At 40.8% G+C, this 22,051-nt stretch overlaps 2 protein-coding genes across 9 annotated transcripts in view; both read left to right on the plus strand.

The window, feature by feature from the left end:
- The window catches only part of EFCAB7 (EF-hand calcium binding domain 7), a 56,111-nt gene extending 51,365 nt beyond the window's left edge, over positions 1-4,746 (plus strand). For 6 of the 8 annotated variants that reach the window (XR_013840355.1, XR_013840356.1, XR_013840357.1 and 3 more), the window contains one exon: positions 1,430-4,746. The gene's annotated coding sequence lies outside the window, so the exon portion shown is untranslated. The remainder of the gene's footprint in view (positions 1-1,429) is intronic. The other 2 variants (XR_013840358.1, XR_013840362.1) reach the window with 2 other exon arrangements.
- PGM1 (phosphoglucomutase 1) overlaps positions 1-22,051 on the plus strand; it is a 36,901-nt gene that overhangs the window by 14,070 nt on the left and 780 nt on the right. Inside the window, exons 2-10 of the mRNA XM_079982400.1 lie at positions 4,753-4,915; positions 5,716-5,862; positions 7,268-7,393; positions 14,051-14,241; positions 15,290-15,444; positions 17,066-17,181; positions 18,281-18,416; positions 18,847-19,030; positions 20,812-20,946. Coding sequence (XP_079838526.1) covers positions 4,753-4,915; positions 5,716-5,862; positions 7,268-7,393; positions 14,051-14,241; positions 15,290-15,444; positions 17,066-17,181; positions 18,281-18,416; positions 18,847-19,030; positions 20,812-20,946 — 1,353 coding nt within the window. The remainder of the gene's footprint in view (positions 1-4,752; positions 4,916-5,715; positions 5,863-7,267; positions 7,394-14,050; positions 14,242-15,289; positions 15,445-17,065; positions 17,182-18,280; positions 18,417-18,846; positions 19,031-20,811; positions 20,947-22,051) is intronic.

Here is a 22,051-nt window from a genome sequence, read left to right on the forward strand (position 1 = left end):
CCCTATTTATCTACTTGCACCCGGAGGTGCTTTCGAACTGCTAGGTTGGCAGGCGCTGGGACCGAGCAGCGGGAGCGCACCCCGCTGCAGGGATTCGAACCGCCGACCTTTCGATCGGCAAGTCCTAGGCGCTGAGGCTTTAACCCACAGTGCCACCTGCGTCCACTAGTGCAATGGGACCCCTAGTCAGCCCCAATTATCAGCTGGTCTGGAGAACCACCAGAACAGCATGTGGGAGAAGGAGAGGAGAGGTGTGTGGGGGGGGGGGTCATTTCATCAGGTGAACTGAAATGCTTGCGACTGGAAGAGTGTTATGTTGACTTCTCCTGCAGGGTTGTATCCATCTAGGTTCTACTCAGAGTAGACCCATTGAAAGTAATAAACCTAAGTTAGTCATGTGTATGAACTCCAATGGCCTCCTCTGAGTCGGACTAGTATTGGCTAAAATCCTATATACGGTATCTTCCAACTGAAAAAGCATGATACATTTTTTTTAAAGGGTTACTTTTCCATCTCACCCAAAATAAGTGCTGTTTTAGAAGTGCCAGAACTCACCGGGAACACCTCCCTTGTTCTCTTATAATGGCAATGGTGCCCACCTGAGAGGCGCCGTAACTGAATTCTGGCTGAAAAAGAGCCCTGCCAAAAATTACAACTATAACAGAACAAAGAAACCAAAAACAGGACTTTTTAATCCAAATGATAACTAGACTGCAACTTAGTTCATAGCACACTTGTTTAAAGTCTGTTGAAACTGGTTATTTTGTGCAAGTAATTTAGTACACAGCTGCTACACTTGTGGCTTTAGTTCTAGAAATCTCTTAATTTAGCAGTGTTTTAGGTCATGGAATTTAAGACCAGGATCACCTCACATTATTTGTGAGTGTCATACATTAAATACAATGTTATTAAATGTTTTTACTTCTGTGAAATGTTTTTAAACATCTGGTAATATATTTATGGCCTTCATTCATCAGTAGTTGTGGGGGTTAAATGAAATATGCTTCCAAGGACATCTGCTAATATAAACTTCTTATGAGATGAACATATCACGTCTTAGGTGTGAGCAGTGGTAGGTGATAGAGGCAGGTACAATTACCTCTTTAGGAATGATGATTCCAAAGGATTTCCAAATAAGACCACAAATACTTGAGAAGTGATTCATTGCCTTTTATTCTGGTTATTTTTCACTGGCTCCTATGGGACTACACTACTGTAAATGGTTGGTCAGTTAAGTAATGTATTTTCCATTTTTTACATGATGATTTAATTTAATTAAGGGAAGTTAATACGTTAGTAGCTCCCTGACTTGGCATGCCTAGGCAGTGATATCTATAATTGGACTTGTAATTATAGGATGGTTTACAGGGCCGTAGAAGCCACATTTAGACTGCTGATGTGTCGTTCCGGTTTCCTTCCTGTCATATAGATGTTCTAAAGAAGAAAATGGTACTACAGACAGCAACTAGCTTGACTGGGGAATCTGATCTTTACTATTTAAGGGCCCAAGAGCCAGCCATGTGAAAAGAAAAATGGAGATGTGCTCTGACATGAATTTGATTAAGAACATAGGTAACACAATGCAATTTAAAATGACAGAATCCATCCAGGTTGTATAAATGGATCTATTTTGAATTGGTATTTCAAATAATCAATTTATTTTCCACTTTAGGAAATGCAGGAAATGAAATATGTTTTGCTTAAACATTTTTCCTTGATCTACAGAGAACTCTTGTGTAGTACATGATGAACCCTCCTTCTTGGAGCTTAGAAAATGCTATAATGTAGATAGTAGTGACTTGTCAGTGGTGTGTGTGTGTGTGTGTGTGTGTGTGTGTGTGTGTGAGAGAGAGAGAGAGAGAGAGAGAGAGAGAGAGAGTATATATATATATATATATATATATATGGATGATTTCATGGTTATGTTCTGCTAAGGGACATTCTTTACCTTTGGGATGTACAAATGAGCTGTTTGGATAGCTGCAGGAAATGAGATTGAAATGTGCATGTCTAATGTTTGAGTTGTAACTTACACCAATTTCCGCCCTCTCCCATTCTCCCTCCCTCTCAGTCGCGGCCTAATTGAGCAAGTTCCTATGAACTTACACAGGAGTCACAACAAGCTATCAGTATACTTACTGCTCCTGAATATGGTCAGCTAAGTCAAAGTTCACATAGCTCTCACCCCAAGGGCTCAGAAGAGAGACACAAAGCTCTTCTTCACTCTTAATAGGAAAGCACCAGAATACCTAAGTGGGGAGAAAAGTACCAGCCCTATTTATCTTAAAAGCAGGCAGAAAACATCAGAATGTTGCCGGACTTGAGAAAGTGTGTTGATGAGATGAGTTGCATTGTTGATGAGTATTGATGAGATCAGTTGCATTGTTCTGTGTTAAAAGATAAAAAATGATCCTGTTAGTTTTGAAAAGGGGTCAGAGTTAGTATCTAATCCTTAAACCAGGTCAGTGACATAGCTCGAAATAGCTAACTACTATTGATGGCATGTTCATGGTATTCCCTAGGTATGTTAACGATATGTCATTAACAGCAGAATTGGGGCGTGAGCCAAAAGATTGCCCCAAAAGCACATGATATCAGTAAAAGCTGCTGAGCCTTTAGCCCCTTTTTGTGCGAACAATATTTAAAACAATTCATTTTTATAATATATTTATATATAGCAGCATTTATTTTCATGTTACCAGTGCATTTCCTATTGATTCCAATTATTTAAAATAAGTCATATACAGATGTCTTAAATAGAATATAAAGAATGAAAAACAAATATTAAATAACATAACTTTTAGAGAAGGCTAAAGTATTACACTTACACCATTCCCTACGCAGTTGATCTGCCCCATCCACAGCTATTCAAAGTTGCTTGCTTATATATTACGCAACTGACCTCCATTTCTTCAGTCTTTCTTTATAATCCCCCTGCTTCTTTAATGCTATTATTAACATGACTATTGTCACTTGCTCCCATGCCCTCCTGACTGATTCCTCCTTATGAGATTCATAGTTTTCGTTCCATGCTTTTACATGCATAATTCTTGCTAAACCATTGGACAATCTTGGGTAGCTAACATGCCTCCACTCTTCAGGATTTCTGACTCTGACCCAGGATGCTTGGGTAAGAATCCGTGGCAGATGTTCTCTGGAGCCAGCATTATAAGTCCCCATGGCTGGTGCAGGTGCCTTCTCTTTCCTCTTTTACATGCTTTTGAGTGTCAGAGGCAGGGAGAAAATGGGTCAAATATTTCTGATGGGTCAAGGTCTTGATAAGGCGGCAGATGTTTGCGAACATACAAAGGATTGAATAAAGACTTTCAGGGAACAAGTTCTATGCACAAAACCTTTCCCCTGGAGAAAAGGTTTGTATGTATTGGGGGGGGGGATACTTTCAACGAATTCTTCCTTTCTCTCCTGAAAATCTGCTATAGAGTTGGGTGATCCTCCTGAACTGTGGGAGGGGTTGCATAAGGGGAATCCATGAACATGACTTGCATCCCTCCAGTGGAGACCCTCACTGGATTGCAGTCCTTCCCATAACAGTTGGAGTTCTGTCTGTGGAAGAGCAAGATTGGATCAAACTCATATTTTATTGGAAGAAAGTACAATGGCTCTTTGGCTTCATTGGTAGTGAGAGGCAACTTGATGAACCATACTGGATTACTGTGATAAATTTTACAATCATAGACTCATAGATTATCTAGTCCAAGGAATATGCAACCATACAGGGATCAAACACATGACTTTGGTGTTATCAGCACCACACTAACCAACTGAGCTGACTTGTTGGCTTGAGCGACATGAACGGAAAGTATATATTAGTGAAAACCAAAACTTAGCTGTATAGTTTACTTAATAAGGGAAAAGCCACTGGTTGCAAAAGAAAAACAGGTACATTAAAGTTTCTGTTGGAGAATATTTAATAGAAAAGAAGTACAGTGACAACTGCTAAATTCACTTCCTTTAAGCAGCACAGAAACACCCAAGATACGCTCAGTGCTTGTCCACACTTCTGCTTGCCTTGAAAGCACCACCTCAAGTGGTTTTCCCCTTGGCCGCTCCTTTCCCAGCAAAAATGCATTCTTTAGCTCTAAATAGGAACAAACTGCAATCTGCAGAAAACCCAGTTATTGTTTGCTCAATTGAATGCTAAAGAGCAGTCTCCTTCCCCAGGGAAATCACCAGGACAAGAGGAGGTGTGGATAAGCCCTAAATACGTGCAGTAATACAATGGAGGCTACCTAGAAGTAATCAGAAGTCTTTTGGCATTTCAAATACATAGAATGTGACCATACAAATATATATGAATTAAGTAAGAACAAAGTCATAAGCTATGGAGAATTTTTTCCTTTTCTTTTTGATTATTTGTAAGTATTTATTTTTTATAATTTTAACTTTCATATAAATAAAACCTATCTTAAAAAAGTTACGGTGGAATATTAGAGCTCAAAACAAACTTGCTGCACTCTACTTAGTGCATGGAAAACTGCCTTAAAAATTAAAAAAATGCAGCACAGTATTTCTAAGAATCTTTGAAAGGATTTGCTCATATAGTGTTAGCCAGCATGATGCTTTGCAGATGTTGTTGGACTCCAACTCCCATCAAGGATGGGAACTATAGTCCTACTTTTGCAGGGCACAATGTTCGCTACCCTGATGCTTAGCAACCATTTTTTTTAATGTTCACAAGCTGTATGTCTCTAATGCACTGCTGTTTTCCCTTCCCTTGAATTGTTCTTTCAGATTGGCCATTTAGTCATTGGACAGAATGGAATCCTTTCTACCCCAGCCGTGTCCTGCATTATTAGAAAAATAAAAGCAATTGGCGGCATCATTTTGACAGCAAGCCACAACCCTGGTGGACCTAATGGGGATTTTGGAATTAAATTCAATACTTCAAATGGAGGTGAGTACTTCTGACCGCCAATCCCACTCATCAGCTGTGATCACTTCCCTCTTGACTACTCTTAAATCCATTGGGTGGCCTGCTTCAGGGTAGACCAGAAGTTGAGGAAAAGGGAGAGGGAGGGAGTTTGAAGGGGAAACCAGGAAGGAATTGTAGAAATTGAGCAGTGCAGTTAGAATGCGACACTTAGTTTCAGCAGTGGCCCAGCAATACATGTTCTGAGGCAAGGATAGCCAATCAGGTGCCCTCCAGAGGTTGTTGGACTACAACTCCCATCAGTCCCTGCAAGCATGGATAATAGTTAGGGATGATGGGAGTTGTAATCATTGGTACCACATTGGCTACCCTTGTTTTAAGATAATGCTGCATTTACTACTTTTTTACCCAGACACGTCTTGCTTGGGTTAAAAAACAAACAAGGTTTTCCTTAAAGAAAAACAATAATATAACTCCATTTAAGGTGTTGTTTCTTCTGTGATCTACACTGCCAATACATTCTCATTTTATATGAAGACAGGAGTGACTTGTCCATTTAAATACAAAACTCTCTCTTTGTGTGTGTGTGTACACACGCATGCACATACATACACACCTCTTGTATTGTAGGACGTTGTAGCTTTCTTTTACCACTGATGTGCTGGGAATTATGCAAACAGTTTTGGGTTAATGTTCTGAGCGCATACATTAAATCTACCTCCTTTTATCATTATCTCCAGAGGCACACTCTTCTATCTCTGACTCTGAGAGCATATCTGAGCATATCTTTTGTAGTTTGCCATAAAAATCTGTTTTCCCCCTAGGGCCTGCTCCCGAAGGAATTACTGATAAAATTTTCCAAATTAGCAAGACTATTGAAGAGTATGCTATATGTCCAGATCTAAATGTAGACCTCAGTACCATTGGAAAGCAGCAGTTTGACTTGGAGAATAAGTTTAAACCATTTACAGGCAAGTAAAATCCATTTTCTCCTCTTATTAATGAAGGTTCTCACTTGCAATAGCTAGCAATTTAAATATTGTAGTATTATTTCAAGTTTGAAAGTCTGAAAAGGAAACATTCATTGGACTGGGTTCAGACATGCTTGACTTACTTTATTTCCTTGCTTAGAGTAGACTTACTGATAATCGTGACTAAACTCTGGATCCAACCCATATTCTCCTGAATAATAATAATTATTATTTTTATTTTTATTTATACCCCGCCCTCCCCAGCCAAGGCCGGGCTCAGAGCGGCTTACAAGCAATAATAAAAACAAGTTAAATGATTACAACTTAAAAACAAAATTAAAAATACAACATTAAAATATTGAAACATTAAAATATTAAAATGTAGCCTCATCGCAGGAGGAGAAGGAAAAGAAAAAAGAAAGAGAGGGAGGGAATCAAATTGGCTCCAAGCCAAAGGCCAGGCGGAACAACTCTGTCTTACAGGCTCTGCGGAAAGAAATCAGATCCTGCAGGGCCCTGGTCTCATGAGGCAGAGCGTTCCACCAGACCGGAGCCAGAGTTGAAAAGGCCCTGGCTCTGATTGAAGCCAATCTAACTCCCTTAGGGCCCGGGACCACTAGGGTGTTGCTATTTATGGACCTTGAGGCTCTCCGTGGGGCATACCGGGAGAGGCGGTCCCGTAGGTACGAGGGTCTTAGGCTGTGAAGGGCTTTAAAGGTCAAAAGCAGCACCTTAAATCTGATCCTGTACTCCACCGGGAGCCAGTGCAGCTTGAAAAGCACTGGGTGAATATGCTCCCATGGCAGAGACCCCGTGAGGAGCCTCACTACAGCATTCTGCACCCGCTGGAGTTTCTGGGACAGCTTCAAGGGCAGCCCCGCGTAGAGCGAATTACAGTAGTCAAGAGGGCATGTAATCAGCCCAGGCAACAAAGACACATACCTGTATGTTTTTGGTTTTATAAATTGCTAAGTTATTCGGTTCCATTTTGAACTACCAACTGATCTATCAAAGTTTGCCTCTTACGTCCATATCCCACTTTTACAATTTGGTAATTGTGAAATATTGCCATGGGGCATTGTTCTAGTGGGTTTGTACACAAAAATGTTGGGCAGTTTCACAAAGGACCAAGTTGTAAATCTCAAACAGTATTTTCCATTGGGGTTATATTAACACATACAAGTTTGGAAAGATGAGGATTGTTTCCTGACGTTGCGCATCTTTTGTACTCTTCCCTCAAAGTGGTGATGTTCCATATTTGTATACAGTAAGCACATCTCTTGGGCGTTTCCCTTATTACTGTTGCTGAATGATCATTAAAGTATCTACTTGTATTGAATTAGTAGTATCTTTTATATCATCAGATTCTTCAAATAATTGTGGGTTGTTCTGTTTTATTTTTCAGTTGAAATTGTGGACTCAGTAGAAGCTTATGCTAACATGCTGAGGAATATTTTTGATTTTAGTGCACTGAAAGAACTACTCTCAGGTCAAAACCATCTAAAGATTCGGATAGATGCTATGCATGGAGGTAAGAAAGATTACATAGGGACACTTCCACTGAAAAAGTACAAATGTTCTACTCTAAAACTGCTTGAAGATATATTTCATATTTTGATAAGGAGAGGAAGAGAGACTGTTTTTTCCGGACTTCCGGTCGGCGCCAGCGCTTAATGGCGGCTCTCTCCCCGATCTCCGGAGAGAGGGCTGCTTCACGAGTTCAGGTCTGACCGCTACGGCGAAGCGGGGACCCCTAAAATCACAGGCGCGGAAGCCTGTGAACAAGGAGACTCGGTGGGCACCTTTTGCGCCCCCCTTTACTGCAAAAGAGCCTTTTTAAAGGCTTCGGAGGAGCATCGGGGGATCGTGCGGTGCTGAGTCGCTACCCAGCCCGTGAAGTGAAGCCGCGTCGCCATAAGCGGAGAGCGCCGATTCCTTCCTGAAATCTGGACTGAAACTGAAATACCCGTCAGTAGGATTGGGAAACCTACTGGGATTACAAAAAAGCATTTGAAATTTGGCTGAAAACGGGGTTGGTAAATAAAGGAAGTCTGCCTCCCCCGGTTTGCATGGCTTTTAAAGCAACGGAACTGGAAAGCTGCAATTGAAGGAAAAGTAACTTTGAACTTTTGAATTACCTAACTTTGGCATTGAACTTTAACTACCCCTCCAGCAAGCAGGAGCAGGGGGGGAAGAAAAGGAAATTTGGCTTAACCTGCGTGAGAGGAAATTTAAGTGATTAATTTCTGCTGTCTCTGACTCTGGGAACGGACTGCCTGGGTGAAGCGCTTTGACAGGAACTGTCTGATAGAACCTGATGCAAAGTGGAGAGCTTAAATAGATACAATTTTTGGGACTTTACAGATACAATTTTTGGGACTTTACAGAAATAAATACTGTTGCAATTGGAAGACTGAAAGCTTCCTTCTCCAAGAGGGCTTTTGGTTTCTTTGTTTCTTCTGCTTATTGGATATAATGTACTGCTCCCTCTAGAGGGCTGAAAGGCTACAGTTTGTAACATAGACTGTCAAATAAAAACAAGTCACTGGATTTTTCCACTTAAGAGCTGTTCCTGTGGGAACGACCTTGGGACATGAGTGGTTCCGCAGAAGACATAACAACAAGATCTAAGGCTAAAGCTGCACAAAAGAAAAGAGGCTCAATATCAGGCTTAGCTGGACAGGAGAAAGAAATAAACGCATTCATGGAATCAGTGACTCAAGCATTACTCAAAATAAATGAATCTTTAGAAAATTTGACCAAGCAGAGCACGGAGAATACCAAACAACTGACAGAACTTACAACAAAATTGGACTTGAATACAAAAAGTATTACATCTAATACAGAAACCATAAATAGATTGGTTCAAGAAAACGCTACAATTCGAAAAATTGCAGAAGAGGCTAAAGCCACTGCTGAAAACACACAGGAAAGTTTAATACCAGTCTGCAAGAAGTTGGACCAACATGAGGCGGCCTTGTCTTTGTGGGAGATGCAGAGGAAAGAGAGGAATTTGAGACTTAGGCTGGTCCCTGAAAGTGAAGGGGATAACCTAGTGGACTTTCTCACAAAAGAATTATCAGAATTTTGGCAGGTAAATTCAGAGGAAGACGACTTTAAGATAACAACCGCCTTCAGACTGGGCAGAAGGCAAGGCAGGAAGATCCCAAGGGATTGTCTGATAACTCTGAGATCCAAAGAAGAAAGAGATAAAATTCTAAATTTACATTACCAGAGAACCCTTCAGATTGGAAATGCTTCTGTTCAAATTTACAAGGACATCCCAAAATACATTCTGGAGGTAAGAACTTATTTTAAGAATCTGGTTGACCTGCTGAAGAAGAATAACATGCCTTTCAGGTGGGAATTTCCACAAGGTTTGTCTTTTAACTTCAAAGGAAAAAAAGTCAAAATAAGAACAGTGCAAGATAAAGAACAATTCCTAGACAGAAACGAGGAGGACCTTGTGAAAGGAGTGCTTGACTCGACCTCTGATACAGACCTTGGAAACTTGACATTTGGACTGAAATCACCTACGGAAGAAGAACAGCTGCAGGGAGCAGCTGGAGGCAACTAACTAATAATGTCTCTGCAATTTTTAACCTGGAACTGTAATGGGCTCAACCTTCCCAGAAAAAGGCGCGAGGTCTTTCATATTTTGAAAAGAGAACAATTGGATTTGATATGTATACAAGAAACCCACATAACAAGGGCACATAGAAGACTACTTATAAATAAAAGATTAGGACAGGAATTTATCTCATCAGATAAAGTTAAGAAAAGAGGAGTGGTGATCTATGCAAAGGAAAAATTGGCCCCAAAATTGATTTTTAAAGATGAATATGGAAGAACTTTGGCAATTGAGATACAAATCCAAGGAGAAAAACTTTTGATAGTTGGCATCTATGCACCAAATGAAGGGAAGGCAGAATTTTACAAGAAATTGCATGAGACATTAATGGACTATTTGGATCATAAGGTGATTTTACTAGGAGATATGAATGGCGTGGTCTCTACAAACATGGATAAAGCACAAAGACAGGTGGTCTCTAAGGATGGGAGACTACCTAAGACCTTCTTTGAAATGACTGAAAATATAGATTTGATTGATATCTGGAGAACAAGAAACCCTCTTGAGAGAGAGGGAACATTCTTTTCAGAGGCACAAATGACATGGACAAGAATAGATCAAATATGGATTACTAGTGGAATGGCTCCAAGGATAAAAAAGGTGGAAATCTGCCCAAAGACATGCTCCGACCATAACGCAGTGAAGATGGAAATGAAACTAACAACAGCTGGATCCTTCAGATGGAGAATGAATGACACCCTATTCAGAGAGGTGGAGATTTACAAAAAGGCCCAAAAAACCTTGAAGGACTACTTTGAGATAAATCTGAGGACAGAGGTCGAGAAAAGAGTGATTTGGGATGCAAGTAAGGCCGTGATGCGAGGTTTTCTGATACAACAGAACTCTTTAAAGAGAAAGAAACAAAATGAAAGGAAGGATAAGATTCTGGAAAAAATAAAAGAAGGAGAAAAGAAACTGAGGTCTAAACCAAAGTCTCATGAAATCCTGAGAGAAATTAAGCTCTACCAAATGCAATATATGGAATTGATGAACCAGGAGATAGAATGGAAAATTAAGCAAATGAGACAGAGGACATTTGAATCAGCGGATAAATGTGGGAAACTTCTAGCATGGCAATTGAAGAAGAGACAGAAACGAAATACAGTCACAAGCTTGGAGGTGGATGGAAAGAACATTTTTAAACCAAATGAGATTAGCAATTGCTTTCAGAGTTATTTCAGGAGATTATATGCACAAGGGCCGGAAAATGAAGGAGACATGGAAGATTTTCTTAAGAAATATGGACTACAAAAAATTTCGCAACAAAGTATGTTGATTTTAAATGAGAAAATAACAGACCAAGAAGTGGGGGGTGCCATTCAAAATATGCAACTAGGGAAATCTCCAGGACCAGATGGACTAACCTCCAGATATTATAAAGCATTGAAAGAATGGTTAGTACAGCCGCTTAAGGAGGTTTGTAATGAAATATTAGAGGGGAAAAAGGCACCTGAATCGTGGAAAGAAGCTTTCATCACACTTATACCAAAGACTGAAACTGAAAAAAACCAGATTAAGAACTACCGCCCTATATCACTACTTAATGTGGATTACAAAATATTTGCGGACATTTTAGCAAAAAGGCTGAAGAGGGTGTTAATGGAGGAGATTCATAAGGACCAGGCAGGCTTTCTCCCAGGAAGACACTTATCAGATAATGTAAGGAACATAATTGATATTATGGAACTGCTAACTGTAAATATTAACACGAAGGCAGTCCTGATTTTTGTGGACGCGGAGAAAGCCTTTGATAATATCTCTTGGAAGTTCATGAAGAAGAATCTCCATGGGATGGGGGTAGGTCAAAGGTTTGAAAATGGTATAAGTGCAATATATTCTGAACAAAAGGCTAAGTTAATTGTAAATAACGTGGTTACTGATGAACTTTCCATAGAAAAAGGGACACGGCAGGGGTGCCCGATATCCCCATTACTTTTTATATCAGTCCTGGAGGTTTTGTTGAACATGATCAGGGGGGACCAGCTGGTAAAAGGAGTTCAGGTCGGAGCTAAACACTATAAACTGAAGGCATTTGCAGACGACCTAGTATTGACTTTACAAGAGCCAGACACTAGTACAAAAAGAGTTTTAGAGTTAATTCAATTCTTTGGTCAGGTGGCAGGATTCAAGTTGAATAAACAAAAAACTAAAGTTCTGGAAAAAAACTTAACAAATGTTGAAAGAGAGAGATTCCAAAATGAAACTGGGTTAATGGTGGCAAAGAAAGTAAAATATTTGGGGATTAACATGACATCTAAAAATGTGAACTTATTTAAAGACAATTATGATAAATGTTGGACAGAGGTAAAGAAAGACCTAGAAATATGGTCGAATTTGAAGCTTTCCTTGTTAGGCCGAATTGCAGTGATCAAAATGAATGTATTGCCTAGAATGCTATTTTTGTTTCAGACATTACAAATTGTGGATAAACTGGATTGTTTCAAGAAGTGGCAGAAAGATATATCTAAATTTATCTGGCAGGGCAAAAAGCCCAGAATAAAATTTAAGATACTTACTGATGCAAAAGAAAGAGGGGGGTTTGCCCTGCCGGATTTGAGACTGTACTATGAATCGGCAGCTTTCTGCTGGTTGAAAGATTGGCTACTTCTTGGGAATGCAGATATTCTGGATTTGGAAGGGTTTGATAATAAGTTTGGTTGGCATGCATATTTATGGTACGACAAGGTTAAAGTTCACAAGGGTTTTAAAAACCATATTGTTAGGAAAGCACTATATAATGTTTGGATTCGGTACAAGGATTTGTTGGAAAATAAAACTCCTAGGTGGTTATCACCTATGGAGGCTAAGGAGGTGAAGAAACTTAATATGGAATCCAAATGGCCAAAATATTCTGAAATTTTAGAACAAGAAAGCGGTGAATTTAAACTACAGAGTTTTGAGAAATTAAAGCCCAAGGTGCGAGATTGGCTTCATTATTACCAAATAATGGAAACCTTTAAACAAGACAGGAAAATTGGCTTCCAGGTGGAGAAATCGAAATTGGAAACAGAACTGTTAGAACCCAATACTAAGAATGTATCAAGAATGTACAATTTGTTGCTGAAGTGGAATACAATAGATGAGACAGTTAAATCAGCCATGATTAAATGGGCACAGGACATTGGACATGACATTATGTTTGCTGACTGGGAACAGTTATGGACCACCGGTATTAAATTCACGGCATGTAATGCCCTAAGAGAAAATATTATGAAAATGATTTACAGGTGGTACATGACCTCAGTTAAGCTTGCGAAGATTTATCATCTGCCCAATAATAAATGTTGGAAATGTAATGAGACTGAAGGTACCTTCTTTCACCTTTGGTGGACCTGCCCAAAGATTAAAGCCTTTTGGGAAATGATTTATAATGAAATTAAGAAGGTACTTAAATGTACTTTTCACAAGAAACCAGAGGCGTTTCTCTTGGGCATGGTCGGCCAATTGGTGTCAAGGAAGGATAGGACTTTTTTTATGTACGTCACTACAGCAGCAAGGATCCTTCTAGCAAAGTATTGGAAGACACAAGAACTCCCCACACTGGAAGAATGGCAGACGAAAGTGATTGACTTTATGGGACTGGCAGAAATGACTGGCAGAATCCGTGACCAAGAGAAAGAGACGGTGGAGGAAGACTGGAAGAAGTTCAAAGCTTATCTTAAGAACTGTTATAATATTGATGAGTGCTAAAATGTCAAGGTGAAGGAAGATGCAGAATTACAGCTGAAAATGTTTGATGATTTAAGGTGAAATTGAGAAAGATAACAAATTTAAATTTAATTGGCTAAAAGGGTTGCTGAAAAAATGTAAAATAAGGATGCAAAAAGGGTGAGGTATGGGGAAGTCCGAGAAAGGAGGCTTATGAAAATGAGGTTAAGAACTTATATTTCTGTGTTTGTTTGTATTTGTTGACGTTTTTATGTTGTTGTTGTTTTGTTTTAAAATTGGAAAACTAATAAAAATATTATTAAAAAAAGAGAGACTGTTTTTTCCAAGCACCATCACTAGCTTGAGGAAGCCATTTAAAAAAGGACTTGTGTTACAATACTTTCGAGTTTTCCACCTTCCTCTTCTTTGTTCCATGAGCTTGAGCTGAAGTTCTCCTGAACAGGGCTGCCACTACCATTAGGCAGAGTGAGACAGGTGTTGAGGGTCACAGAGTGAATGGAGTTGTGTGTCTGGCTTGCACCCTCAGAGTTAGCCTGCTGCTGTCAGGTGCAATGAAAGAAGATGTTCCGTTGCTAGTGTTCAAGGAAAATTCTAGTTTGGTTGGCCTCTGTTTGTAGAAGGGGAGAGCACCATCTTGCCTCAGGCAGCAAAATGTCTTGCTCCAGTGCTGCTCTTGAACTTCATGTACCCAAACAATTTTGTGCATATTAAATGTTGTTGAAACCCTTGTGTGAAGCATATCAATACCTCTTTAACGTGTATGAGCAGTCAACTATTCCTTAACCACATGCATTTTATAGCAAAATCTTTAAAAGAATACAATAAACTTTTGATTGCCAGTAATTTACACGTGTTTCTGTTTTATCTGTCCATTCATTGCTAAATCAGTTGTCGGCCCGTATGTAAAAAAGATCCTCTGTGAAGAACTTGGAGCAGCAGCAAATTCTGCTGTGAACTGCGTACCCCTAGAGGACTTTGGTGGTCACCATCCTGATCCAAACTTAACCTATGCTGCTGATCTGGTCCAGACCATGAAGACAGGAGAATATGATTTTGGAGCAGCCTTTGATGGAGATGGGGTATGTGGAGCTATTTTCCTCCTGGTTCTCTCAAGAGAGGATAGGACTGTTCCTGACAACATGTGGAACATGAAGAATTGGACTAGACCTATCATTGGCAGAATTTACCGTATTTTTCGCTCTATAAGATGCACCAGACCATGACACACCTAGTTTTTGGAGGAGGAAAACAAGGGGAAAAAAATTCTGAATCCCAGAAGCTGTCCTGGCTTATGGGATAGCCGCGTGCAGCCTCTCCTGGGCAGCGGGATGAAGGCTCCCCCAAGAGCCGTGCTCCCTTTAGAGAATGTGTGGAGCGTGTGTGCAGCTCTTGGAGGCTTTTCCCTGAGGAGGGAGAAGGGCAGCCCTTCTCCCTCCTTGAGGAAAACCCCCCAAGAGCCGCACACACGCTCCACGTGGATCTTTAAAGGGAGCACTGAGTAGAGCCTCCCGCCTGCATTCGCTCCATAAGACACACACACATTTCCCTTTACTTTTTAGGAGGGGAAAAGTGCTTTTATAGAGCAAAAAATATGGTATATTGAAATCTAGGATGAATTACTTGCTATGTTCTGGAGTTGTAAGGGGAACTTGTTCAGGACTGTATGCTACTTATAGAATAATTATAAGCTAGAGGGTTGTAATTTGTATTTATTTTTTGAGCAAAGCTCTATAGTGGCAATCTTCCTGCATAATATCTGGAGAGTGCCAGGTGAACGTGGTGCTAAACTGAGCATAAACATCCTACTCACATTATGCAAGGAACATCAAAATGCAGATTTTCAAAACCACAAAATCAATGTTTATAGAGATTCTCAGTCCTTCCCACAGGACAGCTGGGGGCCTGGAGGTGGAAAGGGACAGTCCAGCTAGGACAGGTTCCGAGGTGCTTTTCACTTGCCACCTTCTCTCTCTTGAAATCCTGGATTGTATTGTCAGTCTGTTTTAAACTTGATCTTACACTCAGAGTTTATGCGGAGTACGCTTTTGATTTTTTTCTTCCAGCCATTTGTATCAACGAGGTAACAATCTGTTACCACTATTATTATTATTTTACTGTCTTCATTAGGATCGCAACATGATACTTGGAAAACATGGATTCTTTGTTAATCCCTCAGACTCTGTCGCTGTTATCGCTGCAAATATCTTCAGTATTCCTTACTTTCAGCAGACGGGTGTTCGAGGATTTGCCCGGAGCATGCCAACAAGTGGAGCAATTGACAGGTAAGATTCTACATGTGGAAGGCCTTCTGCTTGATTCATTTGCTTCGGATGGCTCCTCCATTCTGTCAGTTGACTATCAAGGATGGTTCATGTAAATTATGGGTGAACCATGACTAGGAATGAATATGTTTTACACTCTCACATTGTATTCTATTAGGGTGAACATATGCAAAAGAGAACAGGGCTCTGACACCTTTAATAGCTGTGTACAAGAGAGAATTTCAGTTGACGTGGCTTGATTGATAAACTACTCATGTTGAAAACTCACTCTTCTCCACAACTATGAAATGTCTGGGAGCCACTGTCTACCCACTTTTCCTGTGTGTGCTCTGGGAACGCTTGTAGGGATTGAATGATGTAATAACAGGAGTGAGGATGATCTGTGTGCAGACAGAACTGGTCGCATGAACTGAAGGTTCCTTTGAAGTCATGGGATTTGAAACCAAATTAATAGATTTATAGCATCCCTAATTCCTCTTTAAGATGGTACTTTCTTAACTGATGCATGTTCTTTTAAAATAGTGGTTCTTAACTGTTGGCTAGATTATTATTACAGCATCTATTAAATGGATTTGTTTTTTAACAGTTTTTAATTGGCTTTATTGTATGTGTCATTTCAGTGACCAGTCTGTTAGCTGAGGGGGAGGATAAAATTTTTGAACACACGAGAAATTGTTGGGTTTTTTAGTGTATTTTTCATTGTTGTTATGCAAGCAGTATTGGCTTGGATTCAAGATACTGGACATGCCTAGTAAGGTTCTGGTTGTTGTTACTATATTATTATATAAACAACCAATCTGCCAGGCAAGCTACTTTTGGGACTCTTCTCCCATTTTAAAAGTGTGTTGTCATGCAGCATGAGGGGCTTTTATTTAGGGAAACCAAATCCAAAGAGCCCCTTTCAGCACACAGATCAAGTTGCATTGGACCTTTGGGACCTGGCCTTGCTCTCAAGGCCCCCTTTGTCTAAAAAGTTGGAATCTGATGACTTCCAGCTCATCCATTCCTAGCTGATGCTTGAGTAAGGTAAGCATGCTCTTAAAAAGCACGTCTTATACGTTGCTCCATCTAGCTCAGTATTGTCTACACCAGGGGTCAGCAACCTAAGGCCCATGGGCCGGAAGCGGCCTGCAGAGGTTGTTTCACCAGCCCACGAGCCACCCACTTGCACGCTGTGTTAAACTGGCACAGCGCGGTGCAGGGACTCGCTTCCGCGGCACCAAAAATCACGTCTCTGCATGCACAGACACCGAAAATCACACCTGCGCAGATGTAGACGCTGAAAATCGCAGGCGCGTGCGCTTACACACACGATCCAGCCCACGAAGGGATCTCCGCAGGACCGATCCAGCCAAGGCAAGATAAACCTTGCTGACCTCTGGTCTACACCGACTGTCAGCAGCTCTTTCAAATGGGGGACATTCCTACCCTTACCTGGAGATGCCGGGGACTGAACCTGGAACCTTCCTCATGTGAAATAGTTCTGCCACTGAGCTATGGCCCAAAGGGGCTGACTTCCGAAATGAGGCTTGCACCTCTGGTTTATTAAGTGGAATGCCCAATAACAGCTGTTCTTCTCTATAGTAAAACATTGGTGATTCTCTCTTGACCTCTTTTGCAGGGTGGCCAAAGCGACAAAGATTGCTTTGTATGAAACTCCGACGGGTTGGAAGTTCTTTGGAAATCTGATGGACGCAAGCAAACTGTCCCTCTGCGGAGAAGAGAGTTTTGGTACTGGTAAGTAAACAGCCTCAATATCCAGTTGCTTTATTTCCATTTTTGTACCCCGCCTTATATATTGTAAACAGAAGACCACAACATACCAAACTGACTGCAATAATATAAAAAGCAACATCCAAACAACATGAAAAATTGTTTAAAACATAAAAATGCTACTATAAAATGTAAATTCAGTTCTTGCCGGGGGGGGGGGGGATAACAGTTAAGACACCATACAAAATGCATAAACAGTAAATCAGTTCCTGTTTACAAATATTTTAATAAAAAGGGGATTATAAAATACAATGCATACTTTAGTCAAAAGTATCTCAACACTCAAAAAGACACTCTACAAGATAGCTCCGCCGCTTTATGATTCTAAGTATGCCCGCTTTATAACTACCATTCCATCAGACATAGCATGAAGGCTTTAATCCCATATACATTTATGTAAGAGTAAGACACATTCTCCTTGATGGGCTTATTTCTGAGTAGGTATGCATATCACTGTGCTATAAAGCAGAGAAATCTAGTTTAGAGCCAGCAGGAGCAGAGGTCTGGATTGAACCCCGTGATTTTCTTTTCTTAAACTCTTAGGGTGACATCTAATTGTGGCCGCCCATCAATGACAGTGGACTTCCACTGGGGCAACATAATTTACTCTTCTCCTGCAGCCTCCATGAAACCTCTTATTTGTTCAGGAGGATTAAGGGTAGAACAGATGGGGGGGGGGAGAGCAAAGAAGAATAAGTTGTAGAAGGGGAAATTCATTTGCATGCTGCCCTTAATATAATAAGTTTATAAACCAAACTTATTGTTGACTATGTTTTCTGTACAAACCAGTAGATAACAAAACATTTTTACCGGAGAGAGGTCTTAGTATGCAAAATACTTGTTTCAGCCCTCTGATCATAACACATGTTTCTCAGTCAGTGAAGCATTAATTGCCTACTCTTTATTATGCTTTTAGTGCAGCCATCTACCAACCACCTGTATTTTGTGCAAGGTGCAAGTTTTGTGAGTTGCAGATTAGACATTGTTTTCCCCCACTATGGTTAACCCAAGTTTTTCTCCGTTTTTTCTGCTCTTCCATTTGTCTGATTTGTGTGTGCTTCAGGGTCTGACCATATCCGTGAAAAAGATGGGCTCTGGGCAGTCTTGGCATGGCTGTCAATCATCGCTGTCCGTAAACAGAGTGTGGAAGAGATCCTGAAAGACCACTGGCAAAAATATGGGCGGAACTTCTTCACAAGGTGAGGATTAGCACATTTCATGTAAGAATTGTGTCATGGCAGTGCCACACATTTTATATGTGGTTAGCTGGAACAGGCAGAACTCCCATAGCCCCATATTCCTTGAAAGGAACTGATATGCAAATTTGGAGAATCAAATTCTGCACCAAACGTTAAAATACTGATCAAACAACCTGTTTGAATGTGGCACTTGGGAAGGGGGACCAAAAGCCACTTTACAGATTCAGGAGCTGGGGTGGCTAAGTAGGAACCAAAGAAGAGAGCTCTCCCTACTGCCCCTTATTTTTAATCCAGCGCAAGAAGGTTTACTAGTAAAGCACCCAGCAGAGACTGTATAAAAAGCTAAACATGAAAAGGCATGTCAGGATGGTGGTGGTTACTGGTCATATTTGCCCCTCTGTCTCATTAAAGTCTCCCTGACTACTTCTAGGTATGACTATGAAGAAGTGGATGCTGATGGTGCCAACAAGATGATGAAGGATCTAGAGACGATGTTCTTTGACCGTTCTTTTGTGGGGAAGAAGTTATCAGCGGGGGACAAATCTTACACTGTGGAGAAAGCTGATAATTTTGAGTACAGTGATCCTGTGGATGGAAGCATCTCAAGGAACCAGGTAGAATAAAGACGGACTTGTAGATTTAAATTCCTAGAAAGATATGCTTTGGCTTATAAATCAATTTATAATGATGCCCTTAGACATGTACACAGCTTACTTGAGAGAAAAAAAAATTAATTTTGTATTTAGTTCCATTTTGTAATGGTAAGACCATGCCTGGTCACCTGTGGGAAGCATAGAAGCCATATCAGACTTCTTTGTTCTTCCCATGGCTACAAGGAGCTATTATGCTAAACAATAACTCGCACAATTTAGAGCCTTATAATCACAATTTCTATTGGAAAGTGTCATAAGAATGAATGCCTCTTATGTTGCCCTCCATCTCCTGAGGTCCTTTTGACTTGATCTGGAAGAGCAAGAGAACATTTCTTTTGGACTCTTGATCATCTAAATCAGGCTTCCTCAACCTCGGTCCTCCAGATGTTTTTGGCCTACAACTCCCATGATCCCTAGCTAGCAGGACCAGTGGTCAGGGATGATGGGAATTGTAGTCTCAAAACATCTGATCTAAATAGTTGTTGCAGACTGTGCAAAAAGAGTGCCATATCCTCCTAGTGGTACAGCAATAAAACTGCTAGCACATTTGCAAAGCTAAGCAGGGTCTGGTCTGGTTTTAAATTGGATGGGTAACTGCATATTGAGATTCCTGCATTGCAGAGGGTTGGACAAGATGACCCTTGGGGACCCTTCCAACTCAACAATTGTATGATTCTAGGATTCAATATGAGCTTCTCTCATATTGAAGGCAAATATACTTCAGAGCTAAAGTGACACAATGCTTGTCTGTTTAATGAACAATAGTAAAATGGGTTGCTTCCCTAGGAACTATGAAATCTGAGGATTATTTTATCCCTCCCATTGCAAGAATCTGCTGATGTTTCAGAAAGGAGGGGGCAGATTTTTGCTCATTACTTATTCTGCTCCAGCCTGACTTCAAAGAGGGAGACTGAGTGTTATCTGTGTATAGATAAGGTCGCTGCTCATGCAGCTGTAACACTCAGTGCAGTCCAGCGTCTCCATTTAGTCTGTAGATAGTTTGTATAGTAGCTGTAGAGAATAAAGGAAGTTATTCTACAGAAGCTGTCATTCGTGTGGTTCATGCTCTGCTGTGCTTGGCTGACTACTGGAACTGACTTTGGTGCTCACAGCTCTGAGTTGTGAGTCCACAGCACTTAGACCTGCTTCCTGCATGGAAGGTCTCTGGAAGTGCTTTCCAGCTCGTCTGGCCCAGTCGGGGCTGAAGAGGTTGAGCCCATTCGGTGGCACTGGCTCAAAGGCGAAGCTGACAAAATCATCTGTCCTGCTTGGGTGCAGTTAAGCTCACTTGGAAATAATTTGCCTGCCCTGGTTTCACTGGCCTCAGCCTTTATATTAGCCCCTCTAGAAGCTCTTCTTTAAATGTTTCTTTGCCCTTTTCTTGTCCAGTTCTATTTTGTGTGGTGTCTGCCTTCCCTGAGTCTTCCTATAAACATAGCTAAGTAGTTCATTTAGCTGGATAATAATTAACGGACAAAGGAACTACAAGAGATATAACTTTATGGCATACATAATATTATTTCTTTTATGCATCATTTTAAGCATGTGTCGCTCTGTTCAGCAAAAAATAATATTTGGGACTCTTGTCCCCCAAACAGCAATATATCAAGGGTCACCAAAGAGGATAGTTCACCAGCTGTCGGATGTGGTTTTCTAAACATATACACACTTTTTTGTATCTCTGCAATCTGAAAGGAGTGGCCTTCCAGGAAAACTGTTGTTGTGTGTTTTTCTCTTGCTAGGGTTTGAGGCTGATCTTTGCTGATGGCTCTCGCATCATCTTCAGACTAAGTGGTACAGGAAGTGCTGGAGCAACTGTGCGACTGTATATTGATAGCTATGAAAAGGATGCCCCAAAAATATATGAAGATCCACAGGTAGGTTTCATTGCCACATTTTGGACCTCATTCTATTCCATCTGTCCTTGAGACTCCTTTCCTGGGGTGGGAGTGCTTAGATTCTCATCATTAGACTAACTGATACAGATTTTCATAAATGTGCTCAATTTTTTATTTATTTGTAGCGAAGACTGTGGGAGGTGAAAAAAGGAAGCATAGACTGTCCTCATCAGAAATGAAAGAAACAGGGATGCTAGTATATATTAGCATATTTCTGAACAAAGGGGTCATAATGAGGCATACAAAGTACCAAAGCTTATTAAATGTGTAACTATGAGTGCTAGAAAGTTGTCATTCATTTTGTAATGTTAAAACCAATATTGAGTCTGCACTGCATAGGATGATTATAGCCATGAAGCAGAGGTCTGCTCTGGTAAGACCTCACCTGGAGTACTGTGTCCAGTTCTGGGCACCACAGTTCAAGAAGGACACTGACAAACTGGAACGTGTCCAGAGGAGGGCAACCAAAATGGTCAAAGGCCTGGAAACGATGCCTTATGAGGAACGGCTAAGGGAGCTGGGCATGTTTAGCCTGGAGAAGAGGAGGTTAAGGGGTGATATGATAGCCATGTTCAAATATATAAAAGGATGTCACATAGAGGAGGGAGAAAGGTTGTTTTCTGCTGCTCCAGAGAAGCGGACACGGAGCAATGGTTCCAAACTACAAGAAAAAAGATTCCACCTAAACATTAGGAAGAACTTCCTGACAGTAAGAGCTGTTTGACAGTGGAATTTGCTGCCAAGGAGTGTGGTGGAGTCTCCTTCTTTGGAGGTCTTTAAGCAGAGGCTTGACAACCATAGGTCAGGAGTGCTCTGATGGTGTTTCCTGCTTGGCAGGGGGTTGGACTCGATGGCCCTTGTGGTCTCTTCCAACTCTATGATTCTATGAAGATTTAGGGTGCTGAGTCGAGAAGATGCCTCAGGGGATACCACAACAATGATGTAGAACAGAAGGTGAGAGGCAGGAAGGGCCCCCCCAAATTTTGGTGTTGCACAGGGTGCCACTGAAATTTGAACTCCCAAAGTCTGCCACTGCATGAAGGTTTCTAGATTTTTAGCTTTATCCATCTTTGCAGTGCTTCTG

The sequence above is a fragment of the Podarcis cretensis genome (assembly GCF_951804945.1).
Source record: "Podarcis cretensis genome assembly, chromosome: 6".
NCBI lineage: Eukaryota > Metazoa > Chordata > Lepidosauria > Squamata > Lacertidae > Podarcis > Podarcis cretensis.